Below are 23,621 nucleotides of genomic sequence, written 5' to 3'. Positions count from 1 at the left end.
AAGTTTCAAGTTTGATTCACTGTTTTATGCCGAGTCAGCTGACCTTAGCTAGGTTAGCAAATGTAAGGAATCTTACAACACCAGGTTATAGTCCAACAATTTTATTTTAAAATCACAAGCTTTCGGAGATTATCTCCGAAAGCTTGTGATTTTAAAATAAAATTGTTGGACTATAACCTGGTGTTGTAAGATTCCTTACATTTGTCCACCCCAGTCCATCACCGGCATCTCCACATCTAGGTTAGCAGTTCGGGCAACACAATTGGCCTCAGTGCGCCTGGGAAAAAAAATCAACGGGGGATGTCCATCTCCGATTGACTGGAAGTGCCCTGGTCTGAATGTTGGGCAAGGAAAGGATCAGACTCAATTCTGATGCCCCCATGACCCTGCCTTTGCCAACACTCACTGTCTCAGCTCTCAGATGAAAAATAGCTATTTCGTCGACCGCAGGGCTGTCAGTGCCTGTGGATTCCTGCCCCTTCAAGAGCCAGTGCCGTCAGGAGACGAGGGGAAAAATATTGGCAAAGAAACAGAAATAAAGAGGCCGAGCACTCAAACGTGGCCAAACACTTGAATGTTTCTCTTACAGTTTAAATCTAGTGCTTCAAACCAACATTTAAGGGCAAATTTTGCAAGGCTGCACACCCAATGCAACTAACTGAACAACTGTGATCTGGTTTGTTTCATGAAATATTATATGGTAAAGGGTAAATTCAGAGAGGGAGCTCTCCTGGGGGTTGGTGAATGGTGAGGTTGGGGGGGGGTTGCACTACTACCCTATCCCTGATCCCTGCTCACATCTAATGAGGCAATGTGCTATGATTGAGGCCTCGCTGAGTTTGCCCTTTACTTATAACGTATATTTCGTGAAACAAACCAGATCGCAGTCTCTTTCAATTAGCTGATCAGAAACAGAAGTATGTTCATCTCTAATACAAACAGAAAATGCTGGAAACACACAGCAGGTCAGGCAGCATCTGCGGTGAGAGGAAGGTAGGGTTAATGTTTCAGGTCGGTGACCCTTTGTCAGACCTGGGAGCTGTTATAGATGAACAACTTGTATGGAGGAGCACATCCAAGGAAAAAGGGACGGGGAGAAAGAAAGAGAGGTCTGTGATTAGGTATAGAACAGGAGATGATTAAATGACAGAAATGGTAATAGTGCAAGTCAAAGTCTCTCAACAATGAGAGAAATTAGAGAAATAAAGATCTATCCAAGAACCAGAAGATGTGTTAATGGTTACAGCAGAATATCAAAGGGGAAGATGGAGGGGGGATGGTGGTGAAGCACGAAATAACTGGCGGACCGGAGAAGACTCCAGTAGCTCAGGAGTGTGGTGGAAGAAAAAGGCAGATGGACACCAGAGGTGCAGACCACCCCGTCGGACATGTACCGATAGGGAAGCCCCATCCTAAGCTTCAGCCCACAACCTCCCCCATTCCTGGAGGCGCTGGTGCACCCATCCTACATAACCAGCACCTACTGTCTGAGAGAAAATGGGAGCTGTGATTAAAGTCTGAAGTTGTTGAAGTCAATGTTAAGACCGTGCTGTTCCTAGAGCTTGCGCTGAGCTTCATTGGAACAGTGTAGGAGGCCAAGGGCAGAGAGATCAGAGTGGGAGTGGGACGGACAATTAAAATGACGAGTGACCAGAAGCTCAGGATTGCACTTGCAGATAGAATGAAGGTGTTCAGCAAAGTGATTGCCCAATCTGTGTTTAGTCTCCCCCATGTAGAATAAACCGCATTATGAGCAGCGAGTACGGTGCACCAGGTTGGTGTGAATCCCAGTAGGAGTGTTCGAGACCCTGGACAATGGTGTGCGAAGAGGTGAAAGGGCAGGTGTTATGTCTCCTGCACTTGCATGGGAAGGTACCGGGGGAGGGAGAGCAGGTGTTAGGGATGATAGAAGAGTGGACCCAGGGTGTCACGGACGGAACCATCCCTTCGGAATTCTGAAAAGGGAGGAGAAGATGTGTTTGGTGGTGGGATTGCATTGGAGGTGGCGAAAATGGTGGTGGATGATTCGTCAAATGTGGATGCTGGTGGGTAGAAGGTGAGGGCAAGTGGGACTCTATCATGGATCTGGGAGGATAATGGGATGAGGGTGGAAGTATGGGAAACGGGACGGACACGGTCATGGGCTGTCTACCACGGTGGAGGGGTATGTTCATTTCTAAGTTGGGACTCAGTATATAAATGATTTCCAGTCAATAAATTTTTCTTTTTTTGCCATGCATAAAACTTTATTAAGTTTTAAAACAGAATGCAAAAAGGGGTTGATCTGTTTAAATTATTGGGCAGAGAATCAGGCACTGTGGCCTACGGTTTGCTGTGTGAGCGTCGAATGATGCCAGATCACCGTATCATTTCAACATAAACTCTTCAGGGCCTGAAATACTGGCACATAGATATGGAATGTGGACCAAATATTACTCATGTGCAGTATGCCCTCCTAATAGCATTCTGTAATGAGGGTGCTTTATATAGTTTCTGTATGAGCATGGCAGCCTGGCACACTGTGATATATTAAGAGCTATGGTACAAATTATCTGCATCAGCTGTGTATTAAGTGTTTGGGAAAATTCACTGAACCTGGGCTCCCAGCAGGGAGCTGTGCTCGGAGGGAGCAAGGTCAGCGATAGGATACAACACTGCAGTGCTTATTCTCTGACCCACGCTCCCTTCATGCTTGGTTCCGCACTGAAAGTATGTGATCAGTGAATTGATCCTATTATACATTGTATGTGGCTGCTAAATTTGAACTTTGATTGGATATATCATTGCTGCTTGCATCTCTTGCAGCAAAGACCCAGAAATTGAGTTTTGCATTTTGTAGTAAAAACGTATCCTCGTTAGGTACATATTTTTATTTGGCAAGCTGAGCTCCCAGCGTGGAGCCTTGCTAGACAGGAGAATCAGTCCTGTAGTGTTATACCACTATCTACACTACACTACACTCCAAATATGGAGCCCAGCTAGATGGGAGCCAGCATCACAAAATCAGCCCAAACTATTAGAGCCCTATCTCCACTCTAATTTAAGCATGGAACCTCACCAGACAGGAGCACTTAATTGGCCCTGTATTATTTGAGTACTGTCTGCGACCCACATCCCTGCCACGGGAATCTCCCCGCTGGGACTGGGGACTTAGAAAACGAACCCACGTATTTTCCATTATTTTTCAAAATGCGGAAACCAACAATATTTTGATTTGGAACCTTAGAGCTATAAAAAGCAGCAAACAGCTAAATGCTGAAGACCTTCTGGTAAGAAAAAGCCAATTTCATTTTCCTGTGGTTCCAGTTTCGCACCTTTGATCCATGCAAGCAGTTATGGTGCAGCCATCCTGACAACCCATTCTTCTGCAAGACAAAGAAAGGGCCTCCCTTGGATGGAACAGAATGTGGTTCTGGAAAGGTGAGTTGGCTCTGGGACACTGTTATTTCTTATGGACAAAATTAATGATATACATTATAAGCAGTCCACTGACATATTGCAGGAGTGAATGATCCTGGAGTGAATGGACAACAGAGTCAAAGTGGTCAGGAAACTGCAGTATATATCCAACTGGACCTGTGATCAGTGCAATAGGTGAGATCATTGAGGTGAAATAAAGCCCCACCAAATCAAGTGTCCTCTCTCAACGTCTGTGGAAGGTCCTCCAGAAGGGTTTAAGCAATCCTATTCTATAGTATGAATTGTCCCTCTATTCTTCATAATCATTTCCTCAAACTCACTAAGAGCTTAAGAGGTCAGATAGGCATAGAAATTTGTTGGAAGTTCCAACCATGGAAATGAGCCCCAGGAGAGCAATGGCAGGACACTGAAATCGATGATGCACATATTAACTGGTATATCCGAACTCAGTTCAAGCTGAAGCCAGTTGTTTGTTAGGAAATTACAAATGGACTAATTCAGGTCATTGTGGATCCTCAATTCAGTCATGAGCCATTGTATTTGGAGAGTTATACCTGATTAGAGACCATCTGGTGAGAATGGCTCAGTGGTAGTATTCCCACTTCTGGTTCAGAAGATTGTGGGTTCAATTCCCGTTCCAGAGACTAGAACACAAAATCGGTGCTGTCTTTTGGATGAGATATTAAACCGAGGCCCCGTCTGCTCTATCAGATGGATGTAAAAGATCCCATGGTACTGTTCAAAGAAGAGCAGGGGCATTCTCCCCAGTGTCCTGGCTAATATTTATCCCTCAACCACCATCACTAAAACAGATGACCTGGTCATTATCCCAGTGCTGTATGTGGAACCTTTTTTTTCTTTATATGAATAGTCATATCAAATTTGTGATCAATCCATCTGGAATCTATGATTCTAGTAGACAATAGCCCATCCATCCATACAATGGTTGTGTGTTTGTTGTTTCAGGTAACCAGTGCTCATTACCATCAAATCATTGTTGTCTGCAAACCAAAAGTTTCCATATCCAAATCGCAGTAACTTAGACAAGGAAAGATGGAAAAGAACATCCTTCTTCACTGACCACCCTTAACACACCATAGCAGTACAGTCTATCTTGATTGGATCTGGGGTAACCACATGCCTAGTACACAAATAAAAATGCCTTCCTGACGTTGCAGATAGATGGTGCTACACGTGGGGAGCAAAATTTGTTGAGGGACGGTCATGTCTGACTAACTTGATTGAATTTTTTGAGGAGGGTCGATGAGAGTAACGCATTTGATGTAGTGTACATGGATTTTAGGAAGGCTTTTGACAAGGTCCCACATGGCAGACTGGTCAGAAAAGTAAAAGCCCATGGGATCCAAGGGAAAGTGGCAAATTGGATCCGAGATTGCTCAGCGGCAGGAAGCAATGGGCAATGGTTGACAGGTGTTTTTGCAACTGGAAGGCTGTTTCCAGTGGGATTCCGCAAGGCTCAGTACTAGGTCCCTTGCTTTTTGTGGTATATATTAATGATTTAGACTTGAATGTGGGAGGCTTGATCAAGAAGTTTGCAGATGATGCAAAAATTGGCCGTGTGGTTGATAGTGAGGTGGAAAGCTATAGACTGCAGGAAGATATCAATGGACTGGTCAGGTGGGCAGAAAAGTGGCAAATGGAATTCAATCCAGAAAAATGTGATATAATGCATTTGGGGAGGGCAAACATAGCAAGGGAGTACACAATAAATGGGAGGATACTGAGAGGTATAGAGGAACAAAGGGACCTTGGAATGCATATCCACAGATCCCTGAAGGGAGCAGGTCAGGTAGATAAGGTGGTTAAAAAGGGATACGGGATACTTTCCTTTATTAGCCGAGGCATAGAACATAAGAGCAAGGAGGTTATGCTAGAACTGTATAAAACATTGATTAGGCCACAGTTTGAGTACTGCGTTCAGTTCTGGTCACCACATTGCAGGAAAGATGTGATTGCACTAGAGAGGGTACAGAGGAGATTTACGAGGATGTTGCCAGGGCTGGAGAATTTTAGCTATGAGAAAAGATTGGATGGGCTGGAGTTGTTTTCTTTGGAACAAAGGAGGCTGAGGGGTGATTTAATTGAGGTATATAAAATTATGACAGGACTAGATAGAGTGGATAGGGAGGACCTATTACCCATGGCGGAGGGGTCAATGACCGGGGCATAGATTTAAAGTAATTGGTAGAAGGATTAAATGGGAGCTGAGGAGAAATTTTTTCATCCAGATGGTGGTGAGGGTCTGGAATTCACTGCCTGAAAGGGTGGTAGAGGCAGAAACCCTCAACTCATTTAAAAAGTACTTGGATGTACACTTGAAGTGCCGTAACCTACAGGGCTACGGACCAAGTGCTGGAAAGTGGGATTGAGCTAGATAGCTCTTCTTCGGCCGGCATGGACATGATGGGCCGAATGGCCTCCTTCTGTGCTGTAACTTTCTATGATTCTATGAAATTGGACCTCGTTTCACCCATTTCTCAGGCTCAAAACAAGTGCCAATATCGGGCGCCCGATATACACAGGAAGTGCATCACCCACCATTTTGGATTGGGCATGCCTTAGTCGTCCCAGGCGCCTGCTTAAGGTAAACGTTGAGCCAATTGAAATCAGGATCCTTCAACTGTTTTAGGACCCTGTTGCACAATCGGTTTGTTCAAGCGCCTGATTCGCTAATTCTTAAGCCCGCACACCAGATCATGGCAGCAACAGTCGGGAGGCGGGTTGCAGAAGCGCTATTTAAAGCGATCATCACCTCCTTTAATGTAAGTCTCTGATTAGTCATTTTAGGTTGCTAGGGGGTCTTAAGGGCCCTGTTGTGGCTGCAGTAGCAGTGTTAAAAAAGTTATCTTTAGGAGGTGCAGGAGTCTTTCTGGGCTGCGCATTCAGTTACTTTTATCAGGGGTGTTCTGCTGGGTTAACCACGAGGGTTGAGGATGAGGAGCAGCAGCAGCAAGGAAGAGTACACAAACCCTGTAGGTGCTGCTAGAAGAGTGCGAAAGAGGCCCTACACCAACCCACAAAACAACACTGATTGCCCCAACCTCCCCCCGCCTCCATGCAAACAGTGGCCGGCCTTCAAGCCCCACAATTTTGACCAAAATCGGCCAGCTGCCTCTCTGCCGGTTTCGGGTGGCAACTGGCCAGCAGGATGCAAATGAGGCCTGGCGGTTAAAATAGCCCAGGCGTCAAACTGATCGTGTTGGGCGTGTTTGAGGCTCACCTCCCCCCTGTCCAAAATCCTCTCCCAGTTAAACCGCCTCCCCTAATGTCAGTGCAATAATGCACTGATGATGTAACAGTGCACTGAGTGTAATAATGCAAAACGTCATAATGCACTGACAGTCTAATACTGCACAGCTAGTGTAATAATGTGCTGCCAATGTAATAATGGACTGACAGTGTAATATTGCAGGTAGTGTAGTAATGCACTGTCAATGTAATAATGGACTGACAGTGTAATATTGCACAGTTAGTGTAGTAATGTAATGTCAATGTAATAATGCACTGACAGTAATAATGCACAGTTAATGTAATAATGCACTGACAGTGTAATAATGCAGTTAATGTACTAATGTGCTGTCAGTGTAATAATGCACTGGCAGTGCAATAATGTACAATGTAATAATGCATTGTCTAATGTAATAATGCAGTAGCTGAAATAATGTGCAATGTAATAATGCACTGACAGTGTAATAATGCACTGTTAGTGTAGTCATGTGCTGTCAATGTAATAATGCATTGTTAGTGTAATAATGCACAATGTAACAACACCCCGAGTGTAGTAATACACTCCCAATATAACAATGAATTGAGAATGTAATAATTTATAATGCAAAAATGTACTGTCAGTGTAATAATGTGCAATGAAATAATTACCTGAAAATGGTCATGGTTAGACTTTCAATAGGACAGACTCCAATGCTTAAAATGTTTAATTTGAATTATCAGTGGTGCTACCAGGGTCACTGTTTGTGGAAGACTTCAGAACAGTTAAGGACGGACGGCAAATGGGGATCATGGAGCAAACTTGGGTCCTGTTCTCGAACCTGTGGAACTGGTGTCCGATTTAGAACCCGGCAGTGCAATAACCCAGCGTAAGTGGTTTCTATAGTGATGGATGCTTTTGTTGAAACATCTCTAACGATGAATCAAGTGATGTTATTCTAGTACATGCTTTTCCCATAATACGAGAAAGTACTTGCTGAAAAATGCTGTCACATTATGATAGCTATGGTATTCGGCAGGTGAAATTGGTTAACACCAGTTGCGCAAAATTGAGCTGAAAGCGAATTGGCATCTCAATTTACATCACATTGACTTCAGTGGAGTAGAAAATCAGACGCAGTGTAGGACGGGCTCACGGTTCGCTTTTAGCTCGTTTTGAAATAGTGGCATTGACCAATTTCACCCCCCACATATCTTAATTAAACCTTTGATCTAAGGGACGGAGAAAATATGCAAATATATGGATATCAGCAGCACCAATAAAAAGAAAATCTTTAAAGAGACTGGGGAGGAATTCTGAGGGTGAATTCTCTGATCCCGCACTCCAAGAGAGCACGGGTCAGAGACCATGATGTCAGTGTAATAAAGCACTGTCGTTGTTCCATGCTCATTTCAAGTATGGCTCAATGGTAAATTTCAAAAAGGAATTGGATATATATTTAAAAAGGAAAAATTTGCAGGGTTATGGGGAAAGAGCAGGGGTGTGGGTCCATTTGGATAGCTCTTTCAAAGAGCTGGCACAGGCACGATGGGCCGAATGTCCTCCTTCTGTGCTGAAGGGCCTCTGTCTCCACCCTAGCCTCAGCTCATCTGCTGCTGAAACCCTCATCCATGCCTTTGTCACCTCTTTACTTCCAATGCTCCCCTGGCCGGTCTCCCAGCTCCCATCTAGAGAAAAAGTACTGGACAAATTAATGGGACTAAAAGCCGACAATTCCCCTGGACCTGATGGCCCTACATCATAGGGTTCCAAAAGAGGTGGCTACAGAGATAGTGGATGCATTGGTTATGATCTTCCAAAATTCTCTAGATTCTGGAACGGTCCCAGTGGACTGGAAGGTAGCAAATGTTACCCCGCTATTCAAGAAGGGAGGGAAAGAGAAAACAGGGAACTACAGTTAGTCTGACATCGATCATCGGGAAATGCTGGAATCCATTATTAAGGAAGTGGTAACAGGGCACTTAGAAAATCATAATATGGTTAGGCAGAGTCAACATGGTTTTATGAAAGGGAAATCATGTTTGACAAATTTATTAGAGTTTTTTGAGGATGTAACTAGCAATGTAGATAAAGGGGAACCAGTGGATGTAGTATATTTGGATTTTCAAAAGGCATTCGATAAGGTGCCATGTAAAAGATTGTTACACAAGGTAAGGGCTCATGAGGTTGGGGGTAATATATTAGCATGGATAGAGGATTGGTTAAAGGACAGAAAACAGAGAGTAGGGATAAACAGGTCATTCTCAGGTTAGTAGGCTGTAATTAGTGGGGTGCCGCAAGGATCAGTGCTTGGGCCTCAGTTATTTACAGTCTATATTAATGACTTAGATAGAGGGAGTGTAATGTATCCAAGTTTGCTGACGATAGAAAGCTAGGCGGGAAAGTAAGCCGTGAGGAGGACGTAATGAGGCTGCAAACGGATATGGACAGGTTAAGTGAGTGGCCAAGAAAGTGGCAGATAGAGTATAATGTGGGGAAATGTGAAGTTATTAACTTCAGTAAGAAGAATAGAAAAACAGAATATTTTTTAAATGGTGAGAAACCATTAAATGTTGGTGTTCAGAGAGACTTGGGTGTCCTCGTACAAGAAACACAAAAAGTTAGTATGCAGGTACAGCAGTCAATTAGGAAAGCAAATGGCATGTAGGCCTTTATTGCAAGGGGGTTGGAGTACAAGAGTAAGGAAGTCTTGCTACAATTGTACAAGGCTTTAGTGAGACCTCACCTGGAGTATGGCATACAGTTTTGGTCTCCTTATCTAAGGAAGGATATACTTGCCTTGGAGGCGGTACAACAAAAGTTCACTAGATTAGTTCCTGGGATGAGAGGGTTGTCCTATGAAGAGAGATTGAGTGATGGCGGAGTCCAGCACGTGAGTGCAAAAGACAAGGCTGAAGCGTTTGCAACCATCTTCAGCCAGAAGTGCCGAGTGGATGATTCATCTTGGCCTCCTCCCGATATCCCCACCATCACAGAAGCCAGTCTTCAGCCAATTCGATTCACTCCACGTGATATCAAGAAACAGCTGAATGCACTGGATACAGCAAAGGCTATGGGTCCCAACAACATCCCAGCTGTAGTGCTGAAGACTTGTGCTCCAGAACTAGCTGCGCCTCTAGCCAAGCTGTTCGAGTAAAGCTACAACACTGGCATCTACCCAACAATGTGGAAAATTGCCCAGGTATGTCCTGTCTACAAAAAGCAGGACAAATCCAATCCGGCCAATTACCGCCTCATCAGTCTACTCTCAATAATCAGCAAAGTGATGGAAGGTGTCGTCGACAGTGCTATCAAGCGGCACTTACTCATTAATAACCTGCTCACCGATGCTCAGTTTGGGTTCCGCCAGGACCACTCGGCTCCAGAATTCATTACAGCCTTGGTCCAAACATGGACAAAAGAGCTGAATTCCAGAGGTGAGGTGAGAGTGACTGCCCATGACATCAAGGCAGCATTTGACCGAGTGTGGCATCAAGGAGCCCTAGTAAAATTGAAGTCAAATGTGAATCAGGGGGAAAACTCTCCAGTGGCTGGAGTCATACCTAGCACAAAGGAAGATGGTAGTGGTTGTTGGAGGCCAATCATCTCAGCCCCAGGACATTGCTGCAGGAGTTCCTCAGGGCAGTGTCCTAGGCCCAACCATCTTCAGCTACTTCATCAATGACCTTCCCTCCACCATAAGGTCAGAAATGGGGATGTTCGCTGATGATTGCATGGTGTTCAGTTCCAATTGCACCCCCTCAAATAATGAAGCAGTCCGAGCCCGCATGCAGCAAGATCTGGACAACATCCAGGCTTGGGCTGATAAGTGGCAAGTAACATTTGCGCCAGACAAGTGCCAGGCAATGACCATCTCCAACAAGAGAGAGTCTAACCACCTCCCCTTGACAATCAACGTCATTACATTTGCCAAATCCCCCACCATCAACATCACCGTCACCATTGACCAGAAACTTAACTGGACCAGCCATATAAATACTGTGGCTGCAAGATCATGTCAGAGGCTGGGTATTCTGTGGTGAGTGACTCACCTCCTGACTCCCCAAAGCCTTTCCACCATCTACAAGGCACAAGTCAGGTGTGTGATGGAATACTCTCCACTTGCCTGGATAAGTGCAGCTCCAACAACACTCAAGAAGCTCAACACCATCCAGGACAAAGCAGCCCGCTTGATTGGCACCCCATCCACCACCCTAAACATTCATTCCCTTCACCACCAGCGCACTATGGCTGCAGTGTGTACCATCCACAGGATGCACTGCAGCAACACGCCAAGGCTTCTTCGACAGCACCTCCCAAACCTGCGACTTCTACCACCTAGAAGGACAAGAGCAGCAGGCACATGGGAACAACACCACCTGCATGTTCCCCTCCAAGTCACACACCATCCCGACTTGGAAATATATCGCCGTTCCTTCATCATCGCTGGGTCAAAATCCTGGATCTCCCTTCCTAAGAGCACTGTGGGAGAACCTTCACCACACGGACTGCAGCGGTTCAAGAAGGCGGCTCACCATCACCTTCTCGAGGGCAATTAGGGATGGGCAATAAATGCTGGCCTCGCCAGCGACGCCCACATCCCATGAATGAATAAAAAAAATGAATGGGCCTATTCTCTCTGGTGTTTAGAAGAATGAGAGGTGATCTCGTTGAAACATGTAAGATTCTGAGGGGGCTTGACAGGGTAGATGCTGAGAGTTTGTTTCCCCTGGCTGGAGAGTCTAGAACTAGGGGGCATAGTCACAGGATAAGGGGTTAGCCATTCAAGTCTGAGATGAGGAGGAATTTCTTCATGTAGAGGGTTGTGAATCTTTGGCATTCTCTATCCTAGAGGGCTGTGGATGCTGATTCATTGATTATATTCAAGGCTGAGATCGATAGATTTTTGGATTCTAGGGGAATGAAGGGATATGGGGATCCGGCGGGAAAGTGGAGTTGAGGTCGAAGATCAGCCATCATCTGATTGAATGGCGGAGCAGGCTCGAGGCGCCATATGACCTACTCCTGCTCCTGTTTCTTATGTTCTTAAGTTCTTATGGTCCACCCTCCTTAAACTTGAGCTCATCCAAAACTCTGCTGCCCATATCCTAACTTGCACCAAGTCCCGTTCACCCATCACCCCTGTGCTTGCTCACCTACATTGGCTCCCAGTCCGAGAAAGGCTCAATTTTAAAATTCTCATCCTTGTTTTCAAATCTCTCCATGGCCTCGCCCCTCCCTATCTCTGTAACCTCCTCTAGCCCTATAACCCTCCGAGATCACTGCGCTCCTCCAATTCTTGCCTTTTGCACATCCCCGATTTTAATCGCTCGATCATTGGTGGCTGACTCTTCAGCTGCCTAAGCCCTGAGCTCTGGAATTCCCTCCCTAAACCTCTCTGCCTCTCCACCTCTCTCTCCTCCTTTAACACACTCCTCAAAACCTACCTCTTTGACCAAGCTTTTGGTCACTTGTCCAAATATCTCCTTATGTGGTTTGGTGTCAATTTTTTGTCTGATTACGTTCCTGTGAAGTGCCTTGGGACGTTTTACTATGTTAAAGGCGCTATATAAATCTAAGCTATTGTAAGATTCCATGATTCTTTGGCTCTTTGCTGGCAGTGTGGGATTGACGAATTTATGCTGTGGTTTCTTAATTAATAAGTTCAGTTCATTTAAAAATAAACACATCACAGCTCCGCAATGGCCCAAATTTTTAAAGGGACTGCATTACAAGCCGGAAGCACCTTGGTTCAATTCCCACTGAATGCTGAGTTAACCAATCTCAGCTGGGGCAGTGATAAGGCAGTACATTGGTGTCAGCATCGCTGGCTAGGGTGAAGGTCCCCTAATCATTAAACAGTGATCCATGCTCCAACAGGACGAACAGGGACAGAGTTAGGTGGTGGAGCTAAATACACAGCACAGTTGGAGGGTTTTTAGAATGTTTTTTGAAACCAGGGAGAAAAGTGGCAATGCAATCACAGTGCTGTGGACAAGGTGGAAGCTGCATTGGAGAGTTGTGAAGCAACAAACGGCTGCTGAAATAGGGACAAGGATTACATTTTAATTGTGTTAGTGCTTTATTGAGGGGTGCTGCAAACTGTGTGAAGGTAGACAAAAGACTGCTTCAGGTACTCTTTCTGTACAATTACAAATTGAAACCAGTAGGTGACCTTGACTGAGTTGTATGGGACAACTATAAGGTGAGTAACTAAAGCTCCAACCAAATATTTGTGGCAAAATTGCCAATGACACACAGCCTTGTGAATGATAAACTCAAATTCTCCAGAAAGATCCCAAAAGCTAATTACGTGAAGATTCACTGATGTGATGAGCAGTATTGTATGATCTGACTGTCCTTATTTGTGTAAGATATTCGCCGTTTGACTGTTTAAAATGTAAGTAACATTATTGCATGGTTGTGACTCAGGCCTGCCAATGATGGTCAGGATTGCCCTGGTGTAAACTATGAATACCAACTGTGTAACAAAGAAGATTGCCCACGCCATTTTGAGGATTTCCGAGCACAACAGTGTCAGCAGCGCAATTCATACTATGAATATCAGAACACCAAACACCACTGGCTTCCATACGAACATCCTGACTGTAAGTTAAATACACAATATTTTTATTCACCAAGACAAGTTTCAGGTTTCAAATAGACTTGAAACATTTAAGCAACATAATCTTATTGATTTTTTTTAAGCAAAAAAAAGATGCCATCTGTACTGCCAATCCAAGGAAATGGGAAGAATTGTCTACATGAAACAGTTGATCCACGATGGCACTCTCTGTTCCTATAAAGATCCATATAGCATCTGCGTAAGAGGCGAATGTGTGGTGAGTAAAATTAACAACATGTTCCAAGCGATTACACGGAAACCCTTCACCGTCTAATCAGTGGTAATATCACATGCATTGAGCTGCTACGGAAAAGGTGATTCTGTGATCTGGTACTCCCAGTGAGGAGTCTAAGCTCATGGAGAGCACAAGTCGGAGAGTCAGTGCAACAGTGTTGTGGTCCTATCTCTGATCCAAGCATACTGGGAGTCCAGCTTCTGTGCTAAGAGCGGGTTCACAGAATCTATAAATGCAAGGATAAATCGCCTTCATTCAGTTATCCTTAAACATAGTAGGATCAGTCCAATGTTTCAAGGGAGAAGGGAAAAATCAGAGATCCTCCCTTTAAAATTCATATATCTGTTGTGATCTTACTGCAGCGTTTAACTCCATCTTGAGCTTCATGCATTAATTATTTTTCCCCACTATCATCAAGCAATTACAGACACTAGAGCTGAAAGAGTTAAAATAATTGTAAACTCCAAATCTGGTTGGTTCTGGCAGTCCTTTATCTATGCTAAAAGGTTCAAGTTTTGTGTAGTTGCAGGAATCTGCATACGGCAAGCCTTACAACTTGCTAAGAGGATACCAAAGACGAGGAGCTTTAGTTATGAAGGGAAACCAAGGAGAGAGAAGGGAGTGGTTTTCGAAAGAACGGAGATGTCTATTAGAAGATCTGATGGAGATAGTCAAAGTTATAGAAGTTTTTAAGTTAAATAAGGAAAAATTGTTTCCCATATCAACATCAAAAAAGCAAAAGGAGAGGTTAAGAGAATTTCCTTTACGCAGAGTGTTGTTAGGACATGGAATGCCCTACCAGAGCTTTGAACCCTACATATATGGAGTATAGTACCGTAGTGGTGACGCTACTAGACTAGTAATCCAGATGGCTGGACTAATAATCCGAAGAACATGAGTTTAAATCCCACCACGGCAGTTTGAGAATTTGAATTCAGTTTTTAAAAATCTCAAAATAAAAAGCTGGTATCAGTGAAAGTGACCATGAAGCTGTCGGGTTGTTGTAAAAACCCAACTGGTTAACTTTAAGGAAAGAAACCTGCTGTCTTTACCTGGTCTGGTCTTCATCACACCAACGTGGTTGACTCTTAACAGCCCACTGAAATTGCGTGGCAAACTACTCAATTGTATCAAGCAGAAGAAGTCCCACCACCACCTCTCAGGGCAGCTAGTGATGGGCAATAAATGCTGGCCAGTGACACTCATATCCCGAGAATGAATAATAGGTAGGGAGTTCAAGGATTTTGACCCAGCAAGAATGAAGGTACAGTGATATATGTCTAAGTCGGGCTGGCGTGTGACATGGAGAGGAACCTGGAGGTGATGGTGTTCCCTTGTACCTTGTCCTTGTAGGTGGTGGAAGTGGTGGGTTTGGGAGGTGCTGCTGAAGAAGCCTTGGCAAATTGCTGCAGTGCATTCTGTAGCTAGTACACAGCTACGGTGTGTCGTGATGGAGGGAGTGGATGTTTAAGCTAGTGGATGGGTTGTATCTTTACATGTCATCGTAGTGAGACAGACCTCAATTGATTAGAGGTTCCCCCCTGTTATGACGTTCAAAGACTGAATTAAAAGACTCTAAAATTGACTAAAGATTTTGGACATTTTCTAAAAAAAAATTGAGACAATTTATTGTGCTTAAGTTAAGCATTTGTATTGATTATTCTGCAGAATTTCTCTTGCTTCAACTTAATTAAAAATCATGTAAATAAATTTGATTATTAGCTTTAGCCTGAATGATTGTCTGGCAGCATGGTATATGTTTGCCTTCAGAGTGGATGGGAAAGCATGGGGAACATCTCAGGCAAACTCCTATGAAAAATAACTAGTATAAGAGTAATTGACAAGCCCATGCATTGCTGCCAACAGTCATAAAACAGGTAAAGGTGTATGTTCCACATTATAGGAGATGCAGACTTACCTACGAAAACTGCCCTTTGCTATGATGTGGAGATGCCGGTGATGGACTGGGGTGGACAAATGTAAGGAATCTTACAACACCAGGTTATAGTCCAACAATTTTATTTTAAAATCACAAGCTTTCGGAGATTATTCACTCACTCACCTGACAAAGGGGATAAGCTCCGAAAGCTTGTGATTTTAAAATAAAATTGTTGGACTATAACCTGGTGTTGTAAGATTCCTTACATTTGCCCTTTGCTATGACCAGGAGAGAGCTCAAATTATAATAAGTGGTAATACCAAAGAGAGACTGTCACTTTTGGCTTTACTGAGACTTTCTGGTCAGATCATAGTATTCAAATTCAACATATTAATATCACTTCATTCTGTAACAAATCACAATGGGCAATGAATAAAGCACCATTGTAAATGTTGGAATACAAAGGGGATGATGTGATGATTCACGTGTACCGAGTCTGGATTAGACCTCATCTGGAGTACTGCATTCAGTTTTGGGCACCGCACCTCAGGAAGGATATAGTGGCCTTGGAGGGGATGCAGTGCAGATTCACCAGAATGATACCGGGGCTTAGAGGGTTGCATAAACTTGGCTTGTATTCCCTTGAATATAGGAGATTGAGGGGTGATCTGATCGAGGTGTTTAAAATGTTGAAAGGATTTGACAGGGTAGATGCCTAACGAACTATTTTCTCTGGTGGGGGATCAAGATTACAGGGACATAATCTTAAAATTAGAGCTCGGAAGCACTTTTTCACAGAAAGGGTAGTAGAAATTTGGAACTTTCAAAAAGCTGTGGATGCTAGGACAAATGGAACTTTCAAGACTGAGATGGATAGATTTTTGTTAGGTAAGGGTATCAAGGGGTATGGAGCAAAGAGGGGGAAATGGAATTGAGGTACAGATCAGCCATGATCTAATTGAATGGCAGAGCAGGCTCGTGGGGCTGAACGGCCTACTCCTGTTCCTAATGTTCCTTTATATTACTCTATTTTAAAGCTGCACTTTACTGCTGTGTTAATTAAAGTTTTACCTCCACAGAAAGTGGGATGTGACAAAGAAATTGGTTCAAACAAAGTGGATGACAAGTGCGGAGTATGTGGTGGAGACAACTCCCACTGCAGAACAGTGAAAGGAACATTCACCAGAACACCAAAGAAACTGGGTAGGAATATTCTGATCACTGAACTATGTCAATGAAATGTGGTAGGAATATTGGGGTAGAATTTCTGGGGGGAGTCTTCCGATCCCCGACCAATCGGGATAACTCACGCAGAAGTTACTGGTGATTATAATCCACACTGATTCATGATAAAGCAACATGGTAGGAATATCCTCTAGGAATTTTCTCAGCTTTCCCAAACTTTGGCGGATGATCAACAGAAACATGGGATATGCACATAAACGAGGCTTTCCCCCGGTCCTCTGGCGGCCAATTGGGAAACCCATCGAGGAAATTTCCGGCTATTTATAATCTCCACTGATCTATCTCGGGTGGGTCACTGCACCTCGGTGGCAACAGTTCATCAAATTTATTTTTTAAATCACCTTTGGGGAGATTTCCCTCGTGCAATAAAAGCATCCTTTATACAAACATTTCATGACACATAGTGGACAGAGGAAATTCCCCCAATTGGGTGGTTGCAGAGTGAATTCCCCCACCCCATTTCGGTTGCACAGAGAGAATTTTCCTCCCCCCCCCCCCCCAAGTTACACAGAGGGAATGCCCAATCGCTGACTGCGTTGGTTGCACAGGGGGGAGTTCCCCTTCTCCAGTCACACACTAGGGTCGTCCCTGTCCCCAATTGATTCTACAAAGGGAATTTTCCTTTCTGGATTGGTTACTCATACCCATTGTAGCATTAGTGTCTTTCAGTTTTCTATTTTCTCCTGAGAACCAGATTATGGTTCTGCGGGCAGTAGCAGCTTTTCAGTACCTCACCCGGTTGACCATGGGACCGATTCAGGAGGGGAGTGGGGAGTTAACGCCGCTGGATGTAGTGATGTCAGCTCACTTAATTCATTCCCATGTGCTCCTTGTGCGTTTTCCATCAGTGCATTGAGCACTATATATGTAAGCCCATGGGCTTTGAATACGTTGCAACTTGCTATGACTGACTAGCGCTGCACAGATGGAATCTTGCCAAGGACCAGGGAGCCAGAACTGCCTCCTTTTGATGAGGAAACTTCGGACATTCTGTCGGAAGAGGTGACTCAGAGGAAGCTAGCCATATTTGGGGTTGAGGACAAAGTGTGCAGTGTGCCACGTCCATAAGTCAAAGCAACAGAAAAGGAATAAATTCTGTGTCGTGAAGAAGAGTACCAAGGTAAGATTGCCTACAGCTTGACAACTCAAATTAAATCCACGTCACAAGCGCTGAAGCCCCAACGTGGTGCAACATCAGCAATGGGGCATGGAAAGCACGGCATTACCCCTCACATAGAATCATAAAGCACAGAAGGAGGCCATTCAGCCCATCTTGCTTGTGCCGGCTCTTTGAAAGAGCTATCCAATTAGTCCCACTCTCCTGCTCTTTCTCCATAGCTCTGCATCACAGCACAGCCGTGTCTGGAGGCCCAATTAGAGGATGGGCTGCCGTCATACTTACCTGTCCCACTGAGGTAGTATCTAGAAGGAGCACACTATTAGGAAGGAGATAACACAAACTATACACTCACACCAAGGTCAAGTAAACAGTGAAGCACATTTATACGAGAAACAGAAGCAGAGAAATAAACTGGGTGTACCTTCTTTAAAACGTAGTTTGTAAATTTATTACCAGAAGCGAAATATTAATGTTGCAGGTGGTGGGATATTAGGGAGAAAGCAGTGGTGACAGGATAGACCATGTTGGTCATGGAACCACTATGTAATGAGGAAAACTATAGGACTGTTTGTGCAGGGCCACATTTATAGATGTTAACTAAAGTCCTGTCAGTCAGTGGTTGGCACACCAGTCTTCCTGGCAGCATGTCATCTTCACCTGTTTCTGCTTCCTCCTCCTCTACCAAAGCTGTAGGCTGACCTGCCTGGTCCTCTTGCTGAAGAGTTCCCCCATCTTTGGATAGCAAATTTATTGCAGGATGCAGCAGATGCTGATGGCCTCCAACACCTTCTCAAGGTTGTAGAGCAAGACCTCCAGCTAATATCCAGACAACAAAACCTCTGTTTCAGCATACCAATGTTGTATTTGGGTGGAGGCATTGAGCCTTACAATACTTTGTAGTGGCCTCTGTTCAGGGCTCCTCACTCATTTGAATAGCTTGCTTCCTCCTTGGAATATTGCTGGCGACGTGGATTGGTGCAAAATAAAGGCATTGTGGCTGCTGCTGGGGCATCGTGAAGTCACCTGCATTGTTCTATTCCTGTGATCTGACACTGATGAAATGAAAGCCTTTCCTAGTCATATATGCATGGGGTTGTTGTAGGGAGCTTGATGGCAACACGTGTACCACCAACGAGTCCCTGCACTTCAGGGAAGCGTGAAACCTGAAAAATGGGCTGTGCCTTCTCATACTATTGTTTCCTTTCTATAGGGAAAACAATACAAAACTGTCTGATTAATGTAGCAACTGTGGAAGGATCTAGTTCAAAAAAAATTCAAAATGGTGATAACCTTCACAGAAATGGGCAGGATTGTCTAACCCTGTGATAAATCTTGTCTGGAGATCAGCTTTGAGCAACTCCATGACAGCCACTTTTGTGAAGTCACACATGGTAAAGACAGATTCCCCTCCAAGTCACACACCATCCCAACTTGGAAATATATCGCCGTTCCTTCATCGTTGCTGGGTCAAAATCCTGAAGCTCCCTTCCTAACATCACTGTGGGAGTACCTTCACTACACGGACTGCAGTGGTTCAAGAAGGCGGCTCCCCACCAGCTTCTCAAGGCCAATAGGGATGGGCAATAAATGCCGGCCTCGCCAGCGACGCCCACATCCCATGAACGAATAATTTTTAAAAATCTCCCTGGACATGTGGAAGTAACTTTGCCTGGGTCTGAAGACTTGGATCTTGGGCCGAGGCAGTGGCAGGCCAGTGCTATCTAATTTAAGAACTCAAAGCATAGAACATATACTATGATTGCTACTTGATTCTGTAATGAACGTGTGGTACAGTATAAGTTAAAGCGAACCTTATATATTATAGTATAGGAGGAGGTCACCAAGGTTCAGAAATGACTGTTTTGACTGTGACTTGTGGTGACTCTGCAGCAGCTAACCACTACCCAAACTCTTTCAACAGGCAAAAAATTAAGCAAGAGATACCAAAACGAACTTGGAACCTTGGGAAAACATGTTTGCAAGTATCCAGTCTAGCCTGAGCTGGACATTTCTCACACTTTTGATTTCAGCCTTTTTTTTTCATTGACTATAATCTACCGTGTTCTAATAGCTGTTTCTGGTGTCTTTCACTGGATACATGTGTCATTAACTCTTCCTCATTCGGATCAGAGTTACTTCGTTTTACATAATGATCACATTGGTAGTCAATGAAAAGAAAACAGTCACCAATAAAACTGACAAAACCATTTTGTTTAAGGGCGAACCAGAGGAGCATTCATTTTACCCAAGGGAGCTAGAAACCTTGATATCTCTGAATCAAGGCACTCGAGAATTCTTTTTGGTAAGTAAGCACGAGGAGCAGAAGAAGGGGCATCAATGCATTCATTTTGCAACATTTGCTCATCATTCAGTCCATCCAAAACACATACATTGTTTTTCCTCCTGGGCAGAGAGGAAAATTTGACTTTGTTGTATGTGTGCAGCATGTCACAAGCCTGGTTGGCCATTTTAACCAGAATTTGCAAAATGTGCATTAGCTTATTGATGCCTACTTCAAAACAAAATTCCACTGGAACGCCTTAGTAACATCACTTTGTTTGTTTCTTTTTGCTTCTATCATTGACCTTAACACATGCAAAGGCTACTTAAAGATGTTTGACATCCCACCTGGTTCTAGACATGTGGTCATCCAAGAAGACGAGGTTTCTCCTCACATTCTTGGTAAGTGCTAACCTTGCGCTGCTTGACAAGTTTACTCAGCGAAGCAACAGATTACATTTTTAAGCACTAATCCGAATTCATTAGTTGCTGGTGCAAAGATCTCCTAACATTAACTAACATAATATTCAAAGGGTACAATGGCTCTCCTGTTAAACTGTGTAGGGCCAATTATACAAAAACCACACTGCCGATGTAGGCTGGCGAGTGCAGAGAATGGTGTCGGGAATGCAGGTGCCTGCTGTCCCACGATTTTCCATCCACGGACAGAAAATTATGGGCAGCTCACATCTAAATTCCTGTACACATTCCCAGTGGGCAAGGCCCTGCGCTAGAAGCAACTTTATAAAATTAGTCCTTCTATTGTAATAAGTGATATTTTATTATTATTAATAAGCATTACGTTTATTATCAAAGTACTTCTATGACTTGATTGTTAACAAACTATAAGAACATATCTCAAAAATAACATGTTGCTATGATGAGAGGAGATTTCTATAAGCCCATGGGTTTTGTGCTGAAATGCAAAGCTACACTTCCTCCTCCTTTCTTCTGCTGGTTTTCTCCGAAATGTGTTGACTCCTTGCTGGGGTACAGTTCCAAGGACACTACTCTGCCTGTTGTACCTTGCTCAAGTGGTTCATGTCTGAGCCTAGACGGTAAGTGTCAGCTGGTAGTTTGCCCTCAGATTGCATCACAGGCAAACCCCAACGCCACTCTCACTCAATATCCACACATGTGGGGCAACAGCTGAATAGCCCTTTCCTTCTTACCGAGGGGCGCTGAATCCAATATTACTCGTCCTACTACCAATCCAGAGATCAGCTAATTCAGCACAAAGTGAGGACCAGCCCTATGGTCTTCCTGGCACTGAACAAACAAATTGAGCCATTTGGGGAACCCTGATGCAGTGCCAAGCCAATAAACCAGATCAAAGGTCATCTCAGGTGGAGAAGTCAGGCCCGGGTTTCTGCCTTGGAGAGCTTGGGTTTGGGACAGCCAGACAGGGAGCTCGGGTTTGGGACAGTTAGACAGAGGGCACGGGTTTGGGACAGTTAGACAGAGAGCTCGGGTTTGGGACAGTCAGACAGAGGGCTCAGGTTTGGGACAGTCAGACTGAGAGCTCGGGTTTGGGACAGTCAGGCAGAGGGCTCGGGTTTGGGACAGTCAAACAGAGGGCTCGGGTTTGGGACAGTCAAACAGAGGGCTCGGGTTTGGGACAATCAGGCAGAGGGCTCGGGTTTGGGACAGTCAGACAGAGAACTCGGGTTTGGGACAGTCAGGTGGAGAACTCGGGTTTGGGACAGTCCGGCAGGGGGCTGGGGTTTGGGACAATCAGGCAGAGGGCTCGGGTTTGGGACAATCAGACAGAGAACTCGGGTTTGGGACAGTCCGGCAGAGAACTCGGGTTTGGGACAGTCAGGCAGAGGGCTCGGGTTTGGGACAGTCAGGCAGAGGGCTCGGGTTTGGGACAGTCAGGCAGAGGGCTCGGGATTGGGACAGTCCGGCGGAGAACTCGGGTTTGGGACAGTCAGGCAGAGGGCTTGGGTTTGGGACAGTCAGGCAGAGGGCTTGGGTTTGGGACAGTCAGGCAGAGGGCTCCGGTTTGGGACAGTCAGGCAGAGGCCTCAGGTTTGGGACAGTCAGGCAGAGGGCTCGGGTTTGGGACAGGCGGACAGAGGGCTCGGGTTTGGGACAGTCAGGCAGAGGGCTCAGGTTTGGGACAGTCAGGCAGAGGGCTCAGGTTTGGGACAGTCAGGCAGAGGGCTCGGGTTTGGGACAGTCAGGCAGAGGGCTCGGGTTTGGGACAGTCCGGCAGAGAACTCGGGTTTGGGACAGTCAGGCGGAGAACTCGGGTTTGGGACAGTCCGGCAGAGAACTCGGGTTTGGGACAGTCAGGCAGAGGGCTCGGGTTTGGGACAGTCAGGCAGAGGGCTCGGGTTTGGGACAGTCAGGCAGAGGGCTCGGGTTTGGGACAGTCCGGCGGAGAACTCGGGTTTGGGACAGTCAGGCAGAGGGCTCGGGTTTGGGACAGTCAGGCAGAGGGCTCGGGTTTGGGACAGTCAGGCAGAGGGCTCAGGTTTGGGACAGTCAGGCAGAGGGCTCGGGTTTGGGACAGGTGGACAGAGGGCTCGGGTTTGGGACAGTCAGGCAGAGGGCTCAGGTTTGGGACAGTCAGGCAGAGGGCTCAGGTTTGGGACAGTCAGGCAGAGGGCTCGGGTTTGGGACAGTCCGGCAGAGAACTCGGGTTTGGGACAGTCAGGCGGAGAACTCGGGTTTGGGACAGTCAGGCGGAGAACTCGGGTTTGGGACAGTCAGGCGGAGAACTCGGGTTTGGGACAGTCAGACTGAGGGCTCAGGTTTGGGACAGTCAGGCAGAGGGCTCGGGTTTGGGACAGTCCGGCAGAGAACTCGGGTTTGGGACAGTCAGGCAGAGGGCTCAGGTTTGGGACAGTCAGGCAGAGGGCTCGGGTTTGGGACAGTCAGGCAGAGGGCTCAGGTTTGGGACAGTCCAGCAGAGAACTTGGGTTTGGGACAATCAGGCAGAGGGCTCAGGTTTGGGACAGTCCGGCAGAGAACTCGGGTTTGGGACAATCAGGCAGAGGGCTCAGGTTTGGGACAATCAGGCAGAGGGCTTGGGTTTGGGACAGTCAGGCAGAGGGCTCGGGTTTGGGACAGGCGGACAGAGGGCTCGGGTTTGGGACAGTCAGGCAGAGGGCTCGGGTTTGGGACAGTCAGGCAGAGGGATCAGGTTTGGGACAATCAGGCAGAGGGCTTGGGTTTGGGACAGTCAGGCAGAGGACTCGGGTTTGGGACAGTCAGACAGAGGGCTCGGGTTTGGGACAATCAGGCAGAGAACTCGGGTTTGGGACAGTCAGGCAGAGGGCTCGGGTTTGGGACAGTCAGGCAGAGGGCTCGGGTTTGGGACAGGCGGACAGGGCTCGGGTTTGAGACAGTCAGACTGAGTGCTCGGGTTTGGGACAGTCAGACAGAGGGCACTGGTTTGGGACAGTCAGACGGAGGGCTCGGGTTTGGGACATTCAGGCAGAGGGCTCGCGATTGGGACAGTCAGACAGAGGGCTCGGATTTGAGACAATCAGACAGAGAACTCAGGTTTGGGACAGTCCGGCAGAGAACTCGGGTTTGGGACAGTCCGGCAGAAAACTTGGGTTTGGGACAGTCAGACAGAGA

The 23,621-nt window shown here is 45.6% G+C and overlaps 1 protein-coding gene across 2 annotated transcripts in view; it reads left to right on the top strand.

Moving 5' to 3' along the window:
- LOC137321156 (A disintegrin and metalloproteinase with thrombospondin motifs 3-like) overlaps window positions 1-23,621 on the top strand; it is a 299,698-nt gene that overhangs the window by 216,300 nt on the left and 59,777 nt on the right. For both annotated transcript variants that reach the window (XR_010962726.1, XM_067983405.1), the window contains exons 11-16: window positions 3,307-3,420; window positions 7,390-7,535; window positions 13,079-13,254; window positions 13,355-13,488; window positions 16,465-16,588; window positions 20,352-20,432. Coding sequence is in view for 1 of the 2 variants with exons in the window: in XM_067983405.1 (XP_067839506.1) it covers window positions 3,307-3,420; window positions 7,390-7,535; window positions 13,079-13,254; window positions 13,355-13,488; window positions 16,465-16,588; window positions 20,352-20,432 (775 nt within the window). In the remaining variant the exon portion in view is untranslated. The remainder of the gene's footprint in view (window positions 1-3,306; window positions 3,421-7,389; window positions 7,536-13,078; window positions 13,255-13,354; window positions 13,489-16,464; window positions 16,589-20,351; window positions 20,433-23,621) is intronic.

Source organism: Heptranchias perlo, chromosome 4 (genome assembly GCF_035084215.1).
Source record: "Heptranchias perlo isolate sHepPer1 chromosome 4, sHepPer1.hap1, whole genome shotgun sequence".
Classification (NCBI taxonomy): Eukaryota; Metazoa; Chordata; class Chondrichthyes; order Hexanchiformes; family Hexanchidae; genus Heptranchias; species Heptranchias perlo.
This window is presented reverse-complemented; position numbering and strand designations above follow the sequence as displayed.